The sequence below is a fragment of the Verruconis gallopava genome (assembly GCF_000836295.1).
Source record: "Verruconis gallopava strain CBS 43764 unplaced genomic scaffold supercont1.1, whole genome shotgun sequence".
Taxonomy (NCBI): domain Eukaryota; kingdom Fungi; phylum Ascomycota; class Dothideomycetes; order Venturiales; family Sympoventuriaceae; genus Verruconis; species Verruconis gallopava.
In genome coordinates, this window is record NW_015622137.1 from 210,107 (window position 1) to 231,528 (window position 21,422).

A 21,422-nucleotide genomic window follows, 5' to 3' on the forward strand; every position below is an offset into this window, starting at 1 on the left:
TTCAAGATTTTCCACCAAGGGCTTCAATCTTGCCGCTATCGAACAAGAATATCATATAATGGGAATTGATCGATTAACCCTTCTTCAGATCGACCACTGTAGTCGGGCGTAGCTTTTCGGTTGCTCGAGCTCTAAAATAGGCGACAGCTGCACAAGGCTGCGCGGTGGCGTTCTGGGCCCTGCATCTCCTCGTAATTTCTCCTGCGATAGGGACATTGCATTCCTTGGCTCCAATCATGACAGTCTTTCACAGCCAGAGGGACATCCAAATACTAGTCAATCTTGCTCGGCGGATTTCTAGTTTTCGTAATTGTCAGCTATCTCTGTCCCTGCTGCGAACAGCTTGATTTCGCCTCGTCATGTTTCTCAAGAAGAACTTTGCCTGCTTCTGAACCAGGTTCCTAAAACTACTAAATTTGCATTGAATCCAACTCAAAACAAAAGGATAGAGCGAGGATATCGTCATGGACCGTTTTCGGCAAGTCTGAGTTGCGCAAAACGCTGTAGTATACGTTGCCGTGATCATCGTCAAGAGATTAGGAAATTGTTCACGCAAAGATCAAGACAATGAACGGAATCACAGATCTGAACGAGATATCTGAGGCTCTTGGACTGGCATGGACGGTTTATGAGCAGGGATGGCCTCAAGATCAGTCGCCAAATCCACAACTTTCGAGATTTGGAGAAGAGATACGACAGCTGGCCGTGGGTCTTGGTAATTTGATCCGGGTCATAGAGAATGCACGAATTTGCTATCAGCAACATGCGATTCGGTCTCCTACATACCGCGGCAACAGCGTGCAAAGAGCTTGGAACCTCGTTTCGCTGCACGAAATATGTGGCATGTTCAAAGCGACAATTTCCGAATGCGAAAGAATACTTGTACAAAATTGGGACTGTTTCCGAGGCGACACATCGGCATACAGTGAAGAGTGGATAATGGTTATGAAACCAAAAGTAGAGGAATTGTGCCAGCGTCTTCGCATCCATAACGTGAAACTCTCTATGGTACTGAAGCCACTGGAGACGAAGTTGTTGGCCGAAGTGCAGCAGGAATTCGCAATCGCAACTCAATACACACGTCCTATGAGTGGATGGTTCACAACATTCCAGCTCCAAGGCCTAGTTGTTCTCAATCTTCAAAAGAGTCTCCAAGAGTACAGAGAGCAACAAACCATTTGCTTTGAGATCTCGAAAGAGCTGGAATCCCAGCTGCGCATTGCTTTGGAGCAATCAAAACCAGAGCTGAAGAATCCAGCAACTCTCCGAATATGTTCTGCGGTCGATTTAATCATCGAGTATTTTGATCAAAGCACTCGAGGATTCACACCGGGAAATTTCGTCAACGAGCGCAAGCCTAGTCCAAGGCAATATATCAACCTTTTAAATTCTTTGCTTATTTTCCAACTGATCCAACAGTCGCACGAGCTCAGATTGCCCATGAAAGATTCAATATGGCCATTCTTCGTCGCTGAGCTGGGGATGACATTGCGATTGGAGTGCCAAAGATTCTCCAGTCAAAGTCCAGACAGGCTGCTTACTCCAGATCTTCTCAGCGTCCAGAGAGAATTAAATGGACCTAGAGAGGCTAAGTTAAGCAAAGAGGACGTGTCGAAACTAATGTCGCCACATTTCAAGACCTTCTCGCATCCGGTTTTAACTGTGGCGCTTCCTAGCACGCGTGACGGCGTGGTGCGTCAGCTCTCTGTCTCTCGCGTTGACATGACTAAGCTACACCTTGTTGAATCGGTACATGAGGATCGTAATCCTCATGCACCATTAGGAGAGATCGTCATGGACATTGACCTTGCTTCTATTCAATTAACACCAATTTATGCAACACCAAGCTCCCGACCAAGACCTTTAGAGGTCCTGCTTCATACAGCCACAGGACAGCTGAATCCATCTTTCAACGAAGTGAAGCACATTTATCGTCTGCAACATCTTTTGACGGGATACAAGGTCTATGACAGGTATGATCAAGCGATGGTAAAGGTTAGCTTCTTCATTTCCGGCCAGAGTAGTCCGCTAGAGGAGCATGGTCGCATCCAGCTGTGGCTTCCTCAGCCCTACAATGAAGGCGACAAGTCTAAGGATGCACCGAATGGAGACATACAGAGCCAAAGCCTGGGTTCGACCGTCCCAAATGCCTCAGCACCCTTCTCCCAGCAGAATCCAGATTCAAAATTCAAACGTTCTGGCTCTCTACGTAAGTGGATACCAGGGTTAAGAAAGGCTTCAAGCGGTCCTGAATGCTCTGGACGTACGGACATACCTGTTTCAAAAGATTCGAGCGACGAAAATAAGTCCGCGACTATTTCGTACACGCGAGCTGCATCAACATGTTTGCGAGCAGTTCAGCCGTGTCCCAATTCATCTGACCCTCACGAGCTTCCTAGCGAGACATCGGAACTCTATCCCTCACGCTCTTCACATGAGCTTAAAAATAACAGCATGTATTCCAGAGATTTGATGAATGTGTCACCAGCCATTCAAAGCAGTTGGCATTCATATGATCATCATATCAGCTCACATCTGCCATACACTGTAGATGATCTTCCAGAGATAGCTGAAGCACCATTTCAACAATCACAGGTCGTCGGACAATCCCCATCACCTGACGGAGGTCTACAAAGAGACCTTGAACAGCCTGCAGAAAGTCCATGGCCATATTCTCCAGATTCTCTTCCCTCGCCATCACCATAGTTCAAAGATAGCAGTCCAAGTAATAAAAACCTTATCTCGAGTGATTCATTCCATTCAACGACTCTCAGCGCTCAAAGTCTTCAATCAAGTCCTCAGCTCAAACATCAATCATCTATCAAAGCCTCACCTTCTGTCATGTCGATGCGGAGTACTCGTTCACACGGCTCTCTGTCCTCATCTGTTAGCACAATTAAAACCTCTACGGGTTATTCGTCAGTCAGCAGCAGCGGAGTTGCGCGAGTGCATCATAAACCTCGAAAGCCATTATTGGTTCTATTCCTAAAAAGCCGCGATCCGACTGCTAAATTGTCCATAGTGGCAATACAAGTGGACAGCCAAACTTCTGTAGTACGGGAGAGATGTGAATGTTACAATTCCCATAGCTCGTGCCGTACCAGCTGTATAGAACGGAATAGGGGAGGCGGTTTGCTTGCGCAGCGCTGGGAAGCAGACGGTGGGCTTACAAGTTTCAATGTGGCCAAACTTGGCGAATACCAGCGGCAAGAAACTGAAAACTTGTGGCCGAACCTCAAGAGAATATCTTTAAAATTCGAGAAGATGGAAGGTACGTATCACGTTGAAGATTATGTGATGTCATGTTGACAGCAAGTAGACCGATACAGATTTGCTGGCAGCCCTTGCTCATGCAATGTCAAAACTACGCATGAATTATCGCGGTGCAATCTGAAAAGTCACAACGGAGTGTTTGGTATTGTGAAGCAGATCGGAGATCAAATGCTAATCAACTATCACAACGAGCGAAATTCAGCGTTGACAAAGCCAATGGTTCTTGCACCACTAGTGGAGAGTGAGCTATGAATTGAACTGAACATTTGGTCAATGCCTAAGGTTTGTACCTTCTAGAAAGCCTCAGATTATTGCCTACCTAGAATAATTTTTGTCGTCGTCACGATGTTTAAGATCGTAATTCATAAATTTCCCGATTTTTGTTCAGAAACTGTTCAGCTTAAAGTCGTGGAGCGTACGGACTAATTACGTCGAATAAACTTCTTCCATGGCTTTCATAATGTCGCAATGCCAACGTATCCAACGAAAACGTGTTCACCTTGTTGAGGCTGGTCCTGTACACGAATGTGTGCTGTTATTCTCAAGATACGTACGTTCCGATCTTTTCTCCAACCTTAACCAAGGTCTCGCACTGCTCCTCAGTAGATGCTTTAACAATGTCCGCGTCATACTCGACAGCACCCTTGGGATAAAGCGCGACAACAGTGCTTCCACCATAGTAAAACGCACCTACGCATTCACCGCGCTCCAATACTTTACCTTCTTTATTAGTGTCATTGACGTATTTTATTGATCCGACCAGCATAGCCCCAACAGCGACTAGCGCAAAGGGAGAACCATCAAATTTTGACTTCAGCATCATGACTGACCTCCTGTTTTCGCAAAATACATCTAAAGTGCTTGCTTCGTTGATAGCTTGGGGATTGACAGTGTAATACGTGCCGTCAATATCGGTGACTGAAGTGACCGTCCCACTGGTCGGCGCATGCCATCGGTGATAATCTTGTGGTGCAAGACGCGCGATCACCAGACTGCCACCGTCGAACAGCTTAGCTGCTTCAGCACTTCCCAGCAACTTCTCAAGGGTAAAGCCAAATCCCTTTATCCAATACTTGGTTGCAAGATCTATGGTCGGAAAAGCTGTCAGTCTGCAGTCTGCTGGCGATGAGACCACAGCTTCGTTCCCTTTCTCCGCAGGCGGTCTTGCGTCGGGCCGAATCTCCCGTGCAAAAAATTCATTGAACGTAGCATAGCTGTCTGGATCGGGCTTCACCATTTCCGCCATCGACGCCTGCAGATTGAAACTCTCGATGAATGGAACTATGTGGGCCTTGCTCGCAGGATCGTCGTATTTGGCACCCATTTTAACGCTCTGCTCTTTGAGTAGTTCTTTCACCCGCTGCGTGTGCAGCACATCCGCCTGCAAACTTCCATAATACAAAAGATGCATGCCTAGTCGCACATAGATGCTCATAGCCTCGAATTCTTTTGTTCCCTTCGCGCGGTCAGTGATTACGTAGTTGCCCATGTGAAGATGGGACTCGAGTTTCTCTGCAGTCTCTTTGGGCATAAACTTATGTAGAAGCCCATGAGCCTGAGGATGATCAGCAGGCCGGTGAATGTGAGACTGAGGATCTTGACTGTGGTCTCTTGTGGCCTGATCGGTGATTTCAACGAGAGCTGCAGATGTCGCGTTGAACGCAGCACCTTTCAGCTGCTCGTCTGTGAAGTGGGGGTGTGCCATATTGGATGAGCTCTGCAAGATCAACTATGAGCTATGGATTCTCGGCGAGATATTCGGATGAAATGAGCGCTGGTTGTAGAACTTCAAGGTTGTCGACAGATGTTGGTTGTTCACGTCAAGGATCATAAAAGAGGGTAGGAAGCTTGATCGTCAATCCCTGATTCTTGAAACTCGACGCAGCTAACCACGTCATCGGCACTTTCCTTACCGCTTTCCTCCAATAGCAGCGAATGCATGAGAACGATCTTGTGACGGGTGATCGTTCTTCACATGCACTTAACCGATCCTTGATCTCTGTTAACACTCACGAAGGGGTGTTGTGCCGTCGCACGTGATGCCGGGTAACAGCAGTTAGCTCTCGGCAGGCTTGGCATTGAGGGTAAAGACCTATATCGATCTTCAGATGGAGTATTCACTATTCAATTAAAATTTTCGAAGCGCAGGGAGTTCGGCATTTAGACGAGGAATACGTTTGTGATAGCCACGTGACAACATCATGCTGAGCCGTAAATTTGAATGCATGAGAAGTTTTCAACAGCGTATATGGGTTGAACATGTTTATCCCTTCTTAGAAAATGCTCCAAATTTATCGTTGCCTCGCATTCGAAGGACATTTACGTCGACGGACATTGACCATCTGATGGTGATTGCGGGTTGGGTCTAAAGGTTGTTTGCAAATACGCTTTGAGGGTGTCTGAGCACTAATCGCAGTACTGAAAAAAAGCGTTCGGCTCTAAAATGTTTGCATATGAGCTTAGCATGCATTTATGGAGGTACCATCTTGCTGAGAAATTCTTTTTGCGTTGCTGGCCTGCCAAATTTTGCCAGGCTGACAACGAGGCGGCGGGCTGCAGAGGCTGTCAGGTTTCCAGCGGTGCACCGATTCCAGATGGGATCGTGCACGGACCCACCAAAAAGAACGGCTCCGGCAAGCGTAAACATTTGGATACGACAGAGGAGCAACGCGGTCGCTCTCTGATCTCATCAATTTCCGCGACGCTTACGATACTACGAATCATGAATACTCGATCGCAGTTCCGTGGCGGCATGCAAGTGCATGCTGTGCCAGAGACAGAAAGAGCAATAGGCGCAAATGGGCAGCGGCTTCCTTGGGCATACGAATACGCAGAGTAAGTTTGACTTTTTGTCTTTTATCTTCCAGCATTGAGAACATATGCAGACTATGTCGCGTATGTTCTCCGCGTATCCTAGCTGGATCAAGTTCTCCCCTGCTCGGTTCCCAGTGTATCAGTTACAGGACTAAACAGCAAACGCTGATTCAATTCGCAGATCTTCTCACATTGATTCCCGAGAGAAAGGCCCCTTTGGTCGGTCAACACGAAGAAGGACACCATCACGGAGCAAAACCGCTACACCTTCGCGAAAAGAGGACAAAGATGCTGCGGAGAATTGGCGTGCAATTGATGACATTTTCAAGAGAGCCAAAGAAGCAGACGAGGCAAGAGAATTGGCCCGTTCAACAGCTGCCCCTGTAGCGGGAGTATTGCCAGCGCCAGAAAGCCAGGAAATCAAGAGTACACCAGCTGGGACACCAACTGAAGTTATTCTGTATGGATTTGCACCAGGTTTTCAATATGCGGCGATTGAGTTCTATGAGCGGGCTAGCAGGGGTATAATACTGGAAGACTACGATCGGTACCCGCCAAACCCGCGTTATTCAAACTCGCTGTCGATGAGACAATCACGGGGGCCGGGCCTGAAATTATCGAAGGAAGCTCTGCGAAAGAAGAACACTCATCGAGGAGGCACACACTGGATAAAAGTAACTTTTGACAGTGCTGAGGCGGCTGACTTGGCTTGCGCAGCTAGTCCTCATGTCATCAACGGGTACATCGTCCATGCCGAATTGTATAGAGGAGAAGGTCCTGCGGGAGGCGATGTTGCGATTTTAGCGACGCCACAAGCGCTTGCAAGTGCAACGGCGAGCCCGTCTCAACGAAGCTCTACAACGGCCCGAGATGTCAGTACAGAAACAGCGTCAACAGCGACTGCAACAACGGCGGCAACAATTCTTCCCGACCCTTTTGTCGCCCCTAGCACACAGAGACCAACATCTCCAACCTCAACAGTCCCCGTTCAAAATACTTCCGTCTCTTCAAGCATGGCCCTGAAAGAGCGGCCTCTCCGCATTCGGGGCGCCAAGCGCGCAGTGCTGCTCCCTGCTGACCAGGCCCTTGTCCCAGGGAAGAATGCCACACAGCGATTCATTGAGGCAGTGCCTATCTTGGGTTGGTTTTTCTCCGGGAGCAGCGATCTGATCGGTGAGGGGGTGCCGAGACGGGACGACGAGACAGTAGACTGGGACTCTGTAGGCATCTACTGGAAATTCTGGTGGTGGATTGATTGGTGGTTCGGAACAGATTACTGCGGGCTGAAAGGAGACGACTGAAGAGAGAGGAGGGATATTTGCTCATTCTCAAAACGGATTTAGCTCGGCATTTGGGGTTTGATTGTGATTAGATGTGAACGGGATGCATAGCATTGGCGTTGGTAGGTGGTATGAACTCCTTGAAGTGCCGATGACACTAAGTTTAATATCTTTTTATTGTCGTGCAACCATAAATTTCGACTATTGAAAATCGCCCGTTGTGCCAAGTAATGTTTTCACGCATGTGTCTTGATCTTCGTGGCAAAGCGATTCCAACCTTTTCAATTCAGTTTCTGCTTCTGTAGTTCAAACTCAATTTGGAGGTATCACCCTTTGGGGCGATCCTCTGTGCCTAAAATTTGGTCCATCTCTGAGAGAATCTAGAAGTTAGCATGGGAGAGCAAAGACTTCCTTATCTACTAAAAAGGTCCTCTGAAATCTCAATTCGTATCTCAAGAGTCAAAAGACATCACCTACTGTTAAGGCCGGCTTGTGTAATTCCGCAGTGGTATTCGCTGTCATGTGCAAAACAGGAGACGCCCTTGTACGATCAAGAGCTCGGTGTAATATGCACTAGATCATGGACGCAAATCGGTTCTTCCAATTCCTTCACATCTGGCACATCTTATCATGTCCATCCGAGCTAGGTGCCTTCGTTCGGTTCTTCATTTGCCACATGCGCTGTCGCATGGGATGAGCGTGATCCTAACTTCGGCACTGCCCAAACCACACGGCCATTTCTTCTTTATGCTTGTGTATGTTTGCCATCATCAACATGTGTGACCATGGACTTAGTCCATTTCTAAATTTGTTTGATCTTCATTAATTTGGCGCCTTTTAAAAGCCCAAACTTAATTTAACTTCATCTTCTAACTGATGAGTTATATATTAATTTCCGTCATTGAACCATGCCAATTCAAGGCAATGATTCCAGTGTGGTTCAACATCGCTTCAGGTTCGCCATTAAGGACTTAAGCGATAACTTCTCCAAACTCCTGTCGGTACAACCCCCAAAATCTGGGGCCAATAACTTATAGCAGTGATTGAAAATAAATCTTGTTCTATATTTCTTCATTCACGTTTGATCCAACTTTCTTTAGTTATTCATCGAATCCAGACTGTCCGGCATAACCAGATATGTCAAATCCTTTCCAATCAAACCACTTCTCGATCTTACAAGGCCTGCCCCTACAACATAGTCTCGATGCCACAAGTACCATTCATCGAACGCTGCATCATCACCTTCTACCAAAGTCATCAATCCAAATTGCAGCTCCTCTCTGTACCAGTTAGATAAAGAGGCTTTCGCGGAGTAGATCTTTGTCAGTTCAATGATAGCTTCTAGTGGTCGCGATCCTTTATCACACCAGTTCTGGATTTGCATTGCGCGTGCGAGCTGAAGCATGCAATCGTGAATTCGAGCAGCGTAAAGATCGGTCGACAAAATCATCATGATGGTGTCAACAAACACTTGATCTCTCGACTTTGCGTAGTCAATGTCAAGCTGCTGTTCGTCCTGTATGAGCGCTTGCAGTCCGTATACCTTGTCTCGCAAATCCTCGCATAAGCTGTCATAGCAATAGCGGATGGCTCCCATCAGACTCAAGGGCTTTCTTTTGATGTGCTCAGACTCTGCAACGAGGAAGTGTAGCTGTAATGGTGCACTTCCAACCCGAGCGTAAGCAGAGACTTCCGCCCAAGATATTATCTCACCGCAGTACCAAATTGTCAGAGATTTCGCTAGAAGAACTTCTTGTATGATCCATAGACGACGCCAGTATCGATTTTGGAGAAGTCCCTGAATCCATGTGCACGTCTTTTCGCCCATGTGGCGAGCCCTCTTGCATTTCTCTGTGCAAGGCAACGAGTTTTCTATTATTTCATGTTCTTCTTCATTCATCCAAACGATGACCTCCTGAGCACCTCGATATATCCGAGACATCAACCGCACTTGGTGGTTGCGCTCCGTGGTCGAGAGCTGGTTAATGCAGATCTTGGCAAAATTAGCTTATTCGCTCGCAAATATTGGTCTGCACGTACTTGATCAATCCAGATCCATTCGCCTTCGTGTTTTATTTTGTATTTGTCCAAAAACCTATACAGATTGCGTCGAATGACGAGCCCGTACCCATCTACACATATTTTCTCCGTTGCAGTTTTCGGGCCCCATGTATAAGATAAAGCTCGGTATGGCGGTGCTTTCTCGATATTAAAGTGTTGTATTTGTCCCTCAGTCGTCCCATCGTCACGACGGAATACTCTCAATAGTCGGACTATATGCTGTGAAGTGTCAACGTCTATATATTTGAATGGTCCCTCGGAGCGGGGTGACGCCCAATTCGCTGCATTCATTTTGTTTGAAGGCATCATTCGAAACCGTGGACGTGCTGCTTTATATTGTTCCTGATTCACAGTGCATGACCAGCTCATGTGAGGACCAGCTCAGCCACGAGGAGCAAGGCTGAGGCTGAAACCCCTTAGAACTAGCGTCTTTCCCAACGGCCGTGGTGGCACGCACGGCGCAGAGATGGAGGCCTCAATACATCTTAAGTTCGACTTTATGCACGGGCGACACATTTCTCTGCATGGGCGACACATTTCGCCATGTTCATATCAGGTGCAAATGTTGACTCATCGCTGATCTTAAAATTGTCATCTTACGAAGGCTACTGCACGACGTCGACCCGGCCTTAGGTATTTTGCATAGCTGGTACAACTGAATCAGAGAACTGAAATACGGACGTTCATATTGTGGAACATGAAATGGTTACAATTTACCCGACTTGGCTTGGAGTTTCTTCATAGTTCAGGAGAGAGTGGGACGAATAAGCAAAGTCAGCTTTGTGTTGCACGTGGCACGGTATTACGTCACTAGGTCTCAGCAAACATGGGAAACTGAGACAAATCGCATCTTGAAAGCTGATCCCGAATGCGTGCACCACCAAACTTGACCACTTCCCAAAGCCATAATCGCTGTTTCGTCATTCGCATGTAGTCTGTCTATCATGGGAATTCGCGAGAAGCGAATAAGAAAGTCTACCTTGCGCGCGCTCTTCCGCGACCGAAAAGAAGAGAAGCGTACTCTCCTCTCACGCCTACTAGCTCTGTTCTCTCTTTTCCAGCTGGAACTCGAAAAGTACAAGGCAGATACATTTGCAAGATTAAGACACGAGGTATGGGAGATTAATGAGGATGAGTACAAGGAGAGTTTTCGACCGAGGGACAAGAGTGGTATGGGATTGAATCCCGTAGGTGATCTAGGATACAGTGGCTCTGTACGCTACACACCCCCTGCTATTGCTTTCTGCTGAATATTCTAACTGAATATATGGACTTTCTTCACAACCGACAATGCGAAGTACCTGATCAAGTCGCTTCCCAGACCGAGTGAATATCGTTTCTTTGCGCGAGACCTCCTCTTACCGTACGCGGCCCACATGTCCAAGAATCCCAACTCGCTCCTCGTTCGAATAACGGACTTCCTATATTCACCATACATAACGATCGGAGCCCTCCTCGGCCTCGCACCACCATGCCACATAGTCATGGAGAACATCTTGTTCGGCAAAGAGATGTCCAAGAACAAAGACGCTTGGGAGACGTACGACCTCAAGCCCATCACGTACTTCTACCCGGAGCGCGACATCGCAGGCGGCCGTTTGGCAAGCGAAAGCACGAAAGAGAAACTCGTCGACAAATTCGAAGACGTGATCCGAATCAGCGACGACGATAGGACGATGCTGCTCCAAGCGCTCCAGACAGACACAAAACTTTTGGAAGAGAACAACGCGGTAGACTACTCCCTGTTCTTGGTCCGCTATCCACCAGACGCAGCGGCATCCTCTATCCCGCCCAAAGGGACTCCCTCTCGAAAGGCGAACCCGTCCATTCCCCCAGACTGGCGCCTCGGCATCGAAAGCAGCGATGGAAAATGGATCTATCGACTCGTCGTTTTGGATTTCTTCTGGGCCAAGCACAAGACACAGGCAAAAGCCATGACGGCGCTCATCGGCGTCTTCAACATCTTCGCTCGAAAGGGACCTATGAGCATCACTACGAACGCGGCCGAGTATAGAACGCGGTTTTTATGCATGATCGAAGGCATCGTTGTTAGCGATTCAATGACCTTGGAGCTCGTTCGAGATGCTGGCGAAGGTCAGGGACCCAGTGCGTCAACTTGAAATTTATATGGCTTTTCTGCGTTTCAAAAACGAACTTTGGATTTTCTTGGCGTTCTGGTTTCATGTTTTCGATTCTATACCCCTTCTCCGCTAAAATAGTTTAATGATGAGCATGAAGAGGTAGGTAGCCAGAGATGTCCAAGTATGAGCGTATATTTATCCCATCACTACCTCATTCCTTAATTTCAATCGAAGGGTAGCAAGACACAGCACTTTGCAATGCGAGAACTCAGGAACTTTATTTTTTCACGGCTGCTCTAGCATCTAGTTCGAGCTGTAAATCTAACTTTTGACGTAGAAAATTGCAACCCAAGCGCCTTAGTCTATCAAATCTATGGTTCTCTTCAAAATGCGACTTCAAGCAAACGCCATCCAATGCATATCATTTCATCCCTCTCAGGGGACCTAAAAATAGCCTTGACCGTTGCTAAGCTTCGTCATCGGTGTCTGGGGGCTTCGGCGTTCCCTTCGGACTGTTCAGCCATTCAATATACCGCAATCTCCTCCGCACTTCGCGCTCCTTCAGCTGCGCCCTTGTGAGCTTTGTCTTCTTCTTCTTCGCCTTGAACTTCATGTCTGCTGGTTTTTCGTCCTCGCTATTGACCGCAGACGCCGCTGCGGAGGGTACAGCAGAGCTGAGGGGTGATCCTGCTGCACTAGCCATGGCTGATGAGACAGCTGACGAGCCGGGACGGGAGTCCTCAAATCGGTCAAGTGAGATTCCAACGTGACCTTTGTGTGTGAGACGACCGTCGGCAACGTGCCATTGCTCGGGGCACAAAGCACCCACGAACTCTTCGTTGTGCGAAATCATGACGACGCCACCTTTGAAGTCGCGAATGGCAACGGCAAGACCACCAAGCGAATCGCGGTCTAAGAAGTTGGTCGGTCTGTGGTAATGGTGTTAGGGCATGTCTGATGCACAATGTCGCAGGAGCAAACTTACTCGTCAAGGACTAGCAGGTGAGGATTATTCCACATTGCGCCGGCCAGTACTACCTTGACCTTCTGCCCACCCGACAAGCCGGAGATGGCATTGTGGTTTGCGATTTCTGGGTCCAAACCAATATCTTCGAAATGCTTGCTGATAACCTTTGGCTCCAAAACTCTATAACCTAGACCCTCACGTGAAGCCTCATGGTCGTCGAATTCCTGAACAAGTTTGAAGAAGCCTCTATCAAGCAAAGTCTCACGCGAAATCATCGTGTTGAACTTAGGAAGCATGTTCTTCCATTTGACCTCGTATTGGAATGATTTCTGATATTTTTGACGGCCGATGAGGGCCTCGATGAATCTAGGGCCCTTGCCATCGCCGAGATCGATTGGCTTTGCCATCTGCGCAATATCTTCCTCCGTCATTTTGCGTGTCTGCTTCATGAGCACTTCGCGGTCATCGCCGTGCGCGTATCGCCACTGCAAATACTGATTTGGCGTTTTTTCCATGTGCATTTCGACGTGCTCAAGAGCGTGCTGCTTGATATAACCGATTCGCAGGTTTGGATGTTTCTCAACTTTGCCCTCCTGTGGGATAAGCTCTCCAGTAAGGATTTTGATAAGAGTCGATTTACCTGCGCCATTGGCGCCAATGATTGCCACACGCGATGACAGCGACAGTGCGCAAGACACGTCATACAAGGACGGTTTTGAGGCACCAGGATATGTATATGTGACATGCTGCATCTGCAGAATCTTTCGGGTGTTTGATTTGACACCACTCAAGATACCTGGCGGGGGGAACTTGAACTGGGCATTTGAAGCGGACAACGTGTAGTAGCTCTTTGCCTCTGGTTTAACCTTAACAAACTCTGCCAAGTTGCCTTTGTAGCACACAAGTTTCTTCTGCTCGTAGTGGTAGATGTCTGTGCATACATTGTCAAGGAAGCTGGAGTCGTGGGATACGATCAAACTGGTGATCTCGGTGTGCTTCTTAAGATACTGCTCCAGCCATGCGATGTTAGCTACGTCCAAGTGATTGGTTGGTTCATCCAGCAGAAGCACATCGGCTCGCATCAACATGGCTCGAGCAAGGGCAAGCTTCATCTTCCAACCACCAGATAAGGAGCCAACCTTATGGGATTGGCGGCCTTCAGGCCCTGCCGTGAAACCGACCTCCTCAAGAACCTGAGAGATACGCTCACGACCCTCAGGGGCGAGCTTGGGATCCTTTGCACAGTACTCAAGAATGCTGAGATCCGCATCTTCACCCTGGTTATGCTCCACGAAGCAGGTCCGGACCTGATCCTGTGGTGGGAAGCCCTCTAACTTGCCTTCAGCAATACTGCGCATAAGAGTAGACTTTCCAGCCCCGTTACGGCCACAAAGTCCATAACGATGGCCTTTAAGCAGGCGGAGATTCGTGTGTGAGAGAAGAAGCATGCCACCATAACCTAGGGAGAAGTTGGCATTCACAATCTCGACTTCACCATCCTCATCCTGGGGAGGAGCGCCGAACTTTCGATTATCCTCTTCGACAAAAAATTGGTGAACAGCTGCCGCTATTTTTTCTGAAGAGCCAGGCACGACGAGCTGCTTGATATACGGCTCAACACATGCGACGATCCGATTCAGCTTCCGCTGATTAGCATCGTCGGCCACCATTTGACCAAGATAGGACTTTGCAAACTTCCAAACCTCGGCATCGCCAGGAAGGTCCTCAAAGCCGCCGTTCTTCTTGATTTCGCTCTCAATGACCGCAGCTGCGTCATCCGCCGTAGCCTTTGAAAGGGGGCTCAGGCTACCATTCTGTTCGCCCATCGCCTTGCTCATTACATTCAGTGCTCGTTCACCGACCTCACGAACCTCAGGAAGGGAAGCACCAGTCTTGACTCGTGTTACACCTGGCTTGAGCTTGGGCAAGAATTCTCGCGCTTCGATGGGGTCGTGAACGAGCTTCGTGAGATTCTCGATAATAACACAGGTCTGTCGCAGAACCTCTTGTGTGGTCGCGGGAGCGTTGAGCGCGCGTTCAAGCAGCGGAGTCAGCAATGCGAGAACAGGTGAGTTTACTACGGCTACGAAGGTAGTCTGGGATAGCCCATGAATAGCCTTTTGCAGACTCTCTGTAGACGGCTTCTCCATAGCTGTGATCAAGAGCGGGATCTTCGGCTCCACGTCCTCATTTTGCAGCAGCGTCGTGAGCGACTTCATCGTCTTGTTGGCAGCTTTTGCCACTTCCGCCTTCAGATCATGCATACCTCCTTCGACGACGGGTATCAAATCGGACAGTCTCTTGCCCATGGCGTCTCGGAGAACATCCTTGGCTTCCTCTTCTTCCATGCTACCCATCCCCATCTTCGCCTTGTCAGCCATCTGGCCAACCATTTTGAAGGCGTATGCAACGCCCTGCCATTTTCCTGTAGATGTCTGCAAATAAGAAAGAAGAGCAGGGAGGAGCCCCGCAACGAGGGCTTCGACCTTCAGGTTGTTGAAGAGTGCATCCAGCGCGTACTGTGCAGACTCCTTAACGCTTGCGACTTTGTCCGCCATAGCGTCTAGAGACAGCTTCACCAGATCTTTCTCCTGACGCAGGAACACAACCTCGCTGATAGGCTCATGTGGCGGAAGGCGTTCAAATAGCGCGCCGAGCGCGAACATGGCTCCTTCTCGCTTGCCCACATTCTTCTTATCCGTAGCAGCCTTTCGAATAGCATCTAAGATCCCGTAGTCTCTAAGACCTCGGAATCCGACCGAGGACTGTAGCACATTGACAAGCGCGTAGGCTGCATCGAGGGAGGCCTGCGACTTGTCGGCTGTGAAGATTGTGTGCAGGATTGAGGCTACGTCCTCCCGGCTCGGCGCATTGGAAGCATTCTTGACGACGATAGGTGTCGCCATGGGCGGCGAGTCGACGTGAGGCATATACCAACCGCGCTACAGATGCGAAAGAGAGCGCGAGTTAATATGATCGCAGGCGGCTTCGACTGATTTCGGCGGTGGAGCGAACGAGCTTATCGATTGGCACCAGCGAGCGGTCTTATGCTCTTAGCTGAACCGCTTCGAAGCAGAGGGAAAGAAAACGAGAAAGATGCCGGAAAATTAGGAAGAGAGGAGAGGTGCGGCAAGGAGCCGCTAGGGGGAGGGAGATTTGAGGTTGTAAAGGAAAGAAATGAGAGCGTGGTGAAATGTTTGGGCGAGAGACATGGATCGGCGGCATGGAATTTTTCTTTGGGTGATCCCTGCCGTGCTGGGGACCGTCACTGTAATCGGGCTGGGCCCAGGTAGGGCTGGGAGGGGGCCAAAATTGACGCTTCGACCTAGGCTCGTTTCAGCCTGGCGTGGTCGAGGCTCTTTTGGCCTTGGCTGTTCGACGGTGATCCTCTCGCTCTTGTTCGACCGAGCATTCCGCTGGAGTTACCCGGCCGCATAGCAGGTACCTGGGCTATCGAGAGCATCTAGTCGTCCCCAATCGCGCCAAGACAGTATCAAGGCTGTGCTAGAACCAAGCCATGTCGAATGCTCGATTGAGGACGTCGGACGAAATCTGACGGCATCTTCTGACGGACTTTCGTGCTGCTAATCTCCATCGCCCACAGGCAAACGCATGACGCGTAGTTGAGACATTGCATTTATTATTCTGAATCAAGCTCACCGCGTCCGGGCATTCTACAAAGCAGTTTCGTCCCTCGTCCATCCACCATGGTAGGCATCAGCGAAGTCAGGACGCAGCTAAAAGACCTCAGCCGTTACGGCTCCGGATTGGTTGGCGTCTTTGGTAAGATCGCCATTTCCCTTGCAGGACCATAATGTCTAATCATTCTGAATTTTTATCTTGAATACAGTCGGAGGAACTTCTGGTATCGGCGAGACGACTGCTCGTGAGTTCGTGCGATATACCACGAAGCCACACGTTTACGTCGTCGGTCGGTCCCAGGAAGCAGCCGACAGGCTCATCCCGGAATTCAAATCCCTTAACGCAGACAGCAACATCGAATTCATCAAGTCAGACGTCTCGCTCCTCCGGAATGTCGATGATGTGTGCAAGCAGCTCATCGCCAAGGAAGATAAGATCAACCTACTGTGCCTGTCCGCCGGCTTTTTTACCTTCCAGGGACGCCAGGAAACCAACGAAGGTCTGGACTCAAAACTGTCCCTTCACTACTACTCGCGCATGCGGTTCATCCAGCAGCTCCTACCGCAACTGGCCAAGGCTGCAGAGACACCAGCCGAGGGAGGAAAACAGCCCATGTCTCGTGTGATCTCTGTTCTCGGAGCTGGCCTCGAGAAGCAAATCGACCTCTCGGACTTCGATCTCAAGAAGAACTACTCTCTCGCTCGTTGCGCAAACCACGCGCAAACAGGAACCACACTTGCGATGCACGTACTGTCCTCCCAGCCGGAAGCCAAGGGCGTCACGTTAATTCACTCCGCGCCTGGTGGAGTCAACACCAACATCGGGAAGCGAGCACCGGGCCTTGCCGGCATCGTTCTCAGAACTGCAGCTTCAGTGCTGCCAATTTTAATGCCGAGCATCATGGTTCCCATTGTGGATAGCGGAGAGAGGCACATGTACGCGGCGACCAATGACGAGTGGGGAAATGGGGGAGTTGTCTTGTTAAATCAAAAGAGTGATGTTATTCCGAATAACGGTGCACTGAAGGAGCTGCTAAAGAATAAGACCGAGGTGAAGGTATGGGAGCATACTCAGGAGGTGTTTAAGAAGATCTGTGATGAAGGTGGAAAGTTTTAAGGCTTGCATGTAGCAGGCGGTCTGTCAAGCAATAAGGTCTTTTTAAAGTTTCTTCGTGTAGGATATACTTAATAGTTTGATACATGCCATCCATTTAAATGACAGTGTCTCGCTAACTCAGTCTGTTGAGCTCAGGAATTGTTCTCACACATGGCACTAATAATGGCAAATGACGAACCAGGAGCTTTTGGGAACTGCGAACCTCTGGCATTGATGTAGCTGTAGTTGAGCGCTACCAAGTACTGATGCGTTGAGGTATGAATGATTTGAAACCTAGCTCTAGTTTCTAACACTCAGTTCTTGAGATAGTTGAATTTTGGTGACTTTTAATAAGACTGCAGCTTGCACAACCAGTGACATATTTAAGCACGTCTGTGCGAGTTCTTTTATCCACCAGAACTCCTGCTTTGTTGAATAACGAGCATTCTTGTAAGATGCCAAGCTGCAAGATCAAGATATGCACTCCTCGACGAATTGAATCATAAGACATAATTGACGTTCGACGAACTGAGGAATCTTTATCCATGAATTCCATTTGGAAGCAAGAACAAGGGTGCGAATTCAGGTGTGAGGCTGAGGCAGGCTGAGCCTTGCTTGAAGTGGTTAGCCACGATCACTTCGGCAGAGCGCTGCAGCCAGACGACGTGATGTCGCATACGGCAGGAATATGGAATCACCCAACTCCCTCCGCTGTCCTAAAACTGTTCGGCTCTGTCGATGTGCTATCAGCGCCACGATGCGCCAGCTTCTATGAGTCACTGATAGCGAGAAAAACATCCGCACCCTCACCTCTCCCTTGTTGCCATGGAGTTCGATACACCAGGCGCGTATGTGCCTGCCACTGAATTCCAAGACGGTCTGGACGAGTCGCTACCCATCTTCAACGTTGAAAGGGTTCAGTTGCAGTTCGCACGACCATCGGACTTCGTGGCAGCACAAGTGGCCAATAATGCAATTGTACTAGCGTTTACAACCGGACGGATTCTAAGGATAGGTACATGCAGAAGGCAAATGGCGGAAGGAGTAGAGACTAATGCAGCATGACAGATCTTGATAATGCAGGCGAAATAGAAGGTAGATCACGACCACTCAAGTCCTCTGTATAAACTAATAGATGATTACTAGACATCGACCTCCCCAAGCGTCCCTCGGAAATAGGCGTCATTCGGCGCATGTTCCTCGACCCTACAGCGTCGCATCTCCTAATCAACACCACCATGGGCGAGAATTACTATCTACACTCACAGTCTAAACACCCAAAGAACTTGTCCCGTCTGAAAGGGGTTCCGATCGAGTGCGTTGCCTGGAATCCGTCGAAGCCGACGGCTTCAACACGCGAGATTCTGCTCGGAACCACAGATGGCAATATCTACGAGACATATATCGAGCCGTCGCCTGATTTGTTCAGAAGAGAGGAAAAGTATGTGAAGAGCGTTTATAAAATCCCCAAAGGACCGATCGTGGGCATTTGGAGCGACGTTCTCTCCAGTCGGCCAGATATTCGACGCGTATTGGTTGCCACACCCAAGCAGCTGCTGCACTTTGTTGGAGCCGCCCAACAGCATTCGCATGAAGGCAGCGGAGCGATATTTTCCCGCTTCTTCGATACAGAGAATTTAGTCGTGCATGAAGATGACTCCGCCGTGTCGGACGTGCCATCCGCGTTGGCGATATCACCGGAGCCAGAAGACTCTACATCGCCCGAAGATTCAAGTTCTACTCGTAGCTTCGCATGGCTGTCTGAGCAAGGCGTGTTCCATGGAGATTTGGCCACATTCCCTCGATTGCCTGAGTTAGGGCATCGAATCTTTGCAGACGGAAAGCTCTTTCCGCGATCACAGATTCCCCCGTCCATGGGGCCGACCGGCCGGCCGAGGGCAGCGCAAGAACCCACAAGCTCGATTATCATGTCGCAGTGGCATATCATCCAGCTTGTCGAAGGTCGGATCGTCATCAGCAATAAGCTCGACGACAGCATCGTGCTTGACCAACTTGTTCTTGAATCCGATCAGTCCGCGCTCGGTATGTTCGCAGACATTACGAAGAGCACATTCTGGCTCATCACCACGGACGAGCTGTTCGAGATTGCGGCCAACGACGAGAGCAGAGATATCTGGAAGGTCATGCTGAAATCACAGAAATTCGACGCTGCGTCCCACTTCGCGAAGACGGCTGCTCAAAAGGATGCTGTTGCCACGGCGTCCGGCGACTTCCTAATCAACAAGAAACAATACATGGAGGCGGCCACGGTTTATGGACGGAGCAGCAAGCCGTTTGAGCAAGTTGCATTGACGTTCATCGAAGCGAACGAGCAGGACGCGTTGCGGAAATATCTTGTCACCAAACTTAGCAGCCTCAAGAAACAGGCAGTCATGCAGCGCATGATGATTGCCGCTTGGCTCATCGAGCTATACATGTCTAAGCTCAACATCCTCGACGACACGATCGGGACCAAGGCTGAGCTTGCAGAGGGCATGAACGCGGCCCAGTCTGTGGACCAGCTATCTACGATACGGAAAGAGTTTCAAGATTTTGTTGCAAAACACAAGGCCGATCTCGATGTGAAGACTACGTACGAAGTCATCAGCAGTCACGGACGCGAGGAAGAGTTGCTCTACTTTGCAACGGTCGTCAACGACTACGATTACGTGCTATCATACTGGATCCAGCGTGAGCGCTGGGACGAATCGCTGGCTGTGCTGAAGAAGCAGACCAAGCCGGAGAACTTTTACAAGTACAGCAGCGTGTTAATGACCAACGTGCCGGTCGAGCTCGTTGACATCCTTATGCGGCAGTCAAATCTGGACCCTCAACGGCTGATCCCAGCTCTGCTCAACTACGACAAAATCGCGAACGTGCCCCTAAACAAGAATCAAGCGGTGCGATACCTTAACTATGTGATCAACACCATGCAATCGACGGACCCGTCGGTGCATAACACGCTGATATCGATCTATGCTGCGGCGCCGACGAAGGACGAATCCGCCCTCTTGGCTTATTTGAGGGCACAGTCGTACGCTCAAGAACAGCTGTACGACGCAGACTTTGCGTTGAGGCTATGCATCCAGCACTCGCGCGTGCAGTCATGCGTGCACATATACACGTCAATGGGACAGTACGCTCGCGCCGTCGACCTGGCCCTTAAGCATGACGAAACTGATCTCGCCGCCTCGGTCGCCGACCGGTGCGAGGGAAATCCGGCGTTGCGAAAGAAGCTGTGGCTCAAGATCGCAAAGGAGGTCATTAAGAAGAGCGAGGGCATCAAGGCTGCGATCGACTTCCTCAAGCGCTGCGACCTCCTCCGGATCGAGGACCTGATCCCCTTCTTCCCGGACTTTGTCGTCATAGACGACTTCAAGGAAGAGATCTGCCTCGCCCTGGAGGAATACTCGCGACACATCGACTCGCTGAAGACGGAGATGGACCTCAGCGCGCAGACGGCGGCGCACATCCAGTCCTCGATCCGCTCGCTGGACGCTCGGTACGCGATCGTCGAGCCGGGCGAGAAGTGTTACCTCTGCCGCTTGCCCCTGCTCGTGCGGCAGTTCTTCGTGTTTCCCTGTCAACACGCCTTCCATGCCGACTGTCTGGGAAAGAGAGTCATAGAGATGGCCGGCGTTGGGGAGGGAATGCGGATCCGGAAGCTGCAAGGGGAAGTTGGACGGGCGACTGGCAGACGGAGGGAGAAGGCTGTGAGAGAGCTGGATGAGGCCGTGGCGGGCATGTGTGTGCTGTGCAGCGAGCTGGCCGTGAAGGGCGTGGACGAGCCGTTTGTCAAGGCGGGCGAAGGACGCGACGAATGGGCGTTGTAATGATACCCGTGGCAGGACGTAGTGTGTGCCTTGATTTGCATCGTACAGGCATCCTTTTCAATCGACTCTCAAGGAGAGCTTAGTAGTAGATTGACGAAACCATGCCAATTCGCACCCGGAAAGATTTTTTTTTTTTTTTGAACACACAAAAACGTCTTGTTGGGCTGCCTCGCAACCCGACTGAAGCGATACACACAAAAAGCTACTGCCAGCATCGCTTTGGCCAAAAACCACTTCACCAGCCCCGTGCGGTGCGGCACCTGTCTCGGGCAGATCAAGTCTCAAGGGCGCGAGTGGCCAAAGTCACATACGGTTTTGAGTGGAATCGAAATCCCCAGCCCTCCCTCTTTCGCTTTCCCTCTTTCGGGGCGGAGCG

At 49.7% G+C, this 21,422-nt stretch overlaps 7 protein-coding genes across 8 annotated transcripts; 4 read left to right on the top strand and 3 right to left on the bottom strand.

The window, feature by feature from the left end:
• Window positions 1–567: 567 nt before the first annotated feature.
• PV09_00084 (uncharacterized protein) lies at window positions 568–2,706 on the top strand (the record flags this gene model as incomplete). Its single annotated transcript, XM_016352760.1, has 1 exon — window positions 568–2,706. The coding sequence occupies one exon, from the start codon at window positions 568–570 to the stop codon at window positions 2,704–2,706; it is 2,139 nt and encodes a 712-aa protein (XP_016219017.1).
• A 698-nt stretch (window positions 2,707–3,404) lies between these two features.
• Window positions 3,405–5,098, bottom strand: PV09_00085 (phosphatidylserine decarboxylase). Its single transcript, XM_016352761.1, has 2 exons — window positions 3,593–5,098; window positions 3,405–3,531 (listed from the first exon to the last, which is right to left on the bottom strand). The coding sequence occupies exon 1, from the start codon at window positions 4,976–4,978 to the stop codon at window positions 3,815–3,817; it is 1,164 nt and encodes a 387-aa protein (XP_016219018.1). The 5' UTR covers window positions 4,979–5,098; the 3' UTR covers window positions 3,405–3,531; window positions 3,593–3,814.
• Window positions 5,099–5,716: 618 nt separating this feature from the next.
• Window positions 5,717–7,604, top strand: PV09_00086 (uncharacterized protein; the record flags this gene model as incomplete). Its single annotated transcript, XM_016352762.1, has 2 exons — window positions 5,717–6,108; window positions 6,269–7,604. The coding sequence occupies 2 exons, from the start codon at window positions 5,717–5,719 to the stop codon at window positions 7,386–7,388; spliced, it is 1,512 nt and encodes a 503-aa protein (XP_016219019.1). The 3' UTR covers window positions 7,389–7,604.
• Window positions 7,605–8,463: 859 nt separating this feature from the next.
• On the bottom strand, window positions 8,464–9,804 carry PV09_00087 (uncharacterized protein; the record flags this gene model as incomplete). The annotated part of the gene is made up of 2 exons (XM_016352763.1): window positions 9,408–9,804; window positions 8,464–9,360 (listed from the first exon to the last, which is right to left on the bottom strand). The coding sequence occupies exons 1-2, from the start codon at window positions 9,795–9,797 to the stop codon at window positions 8,464–8,466; spliced, it is 1,287 nt and encodes a 428-aa protein (XP_016219020.1). The 5' UTR covers window positions 9,798–9,804.
• A 1,964-nt stretch (window positions 9,805–11,768) lies between these two features.
• PV09_00088 (uncharacterized protein) lies at window positions 11,769–15,667 on the bottom strand. The gene is made up of 2 exons (XM_016352764.1): window positions 12,495–15,667; window positions 11,769–12,438 (listed from the first exon to the last, which is right to left on the bottom strand). The coding sequence occupies exons 1-2, from the start codon at window positions 15,404–15,406 to the stop codon at window positions 11,976–11,978; spliced, it is 3,375 nt and encodes a 1,124-aa protein (XP_016219021.1). The 5' UTR covers window positions 15,407–15,667; the 3' UTR covers window positions 11,769–11,975.
• Window positions 15,668–15,883: 216 nt separating this feature from the next.
• On the top strand, window positions 15,884–17,354 carry PV09_00089 (uncharacterized protein). The gene is made up of 2 exons (XM_016352765.1): window positions 15,884–16,259; window positions 16,327–17,354. The coding sequence occupies exons 1-2, from the start codon at window positions 16,184–16,186 to the stop codon at window positions 17,232–17,234; spliced, it is 984 nt and encodes a 327-aa protein (XP_016219022.1). The 5' UTR covers window positions 15,884–16,183; the 3' UTR covers window positions 17,235–17,354.
• A 565-nt stretch (window positions 17,355–17,919) lies between these two features.
• On the top strand, window positions 17,920–21,165 carry PV09_00090. 2 transcript variants are annotated; one of them, XM_016352766.1, is made up of 3 exons: window positions 17,920–18,228; window positions 18,282–18,308; window positions 18,360–21,165. In XM_016352766.1, exons 1-3 carry the CDS (start codon window positions 18,039–18,041, stop codon window positions 21,044–21,046), a joined length of 2,904 nt encoding a protein of 967 aa, XP_016219023.1. In that variant the 5' UTR covers window positions 17,920–18,038; the 3' UTR covers window positions 21,047–21,165. The 2 variants fall into 2 exon arrangements, with proteins under 2 accessions (XP_016219023.1, XP_016219024.1); XM_016352767.1 differs by having other exon boundaries at window positions 17,920–18,308.
• Window positions 21,166–21,422: the final 257 nt, after the last annotated feature.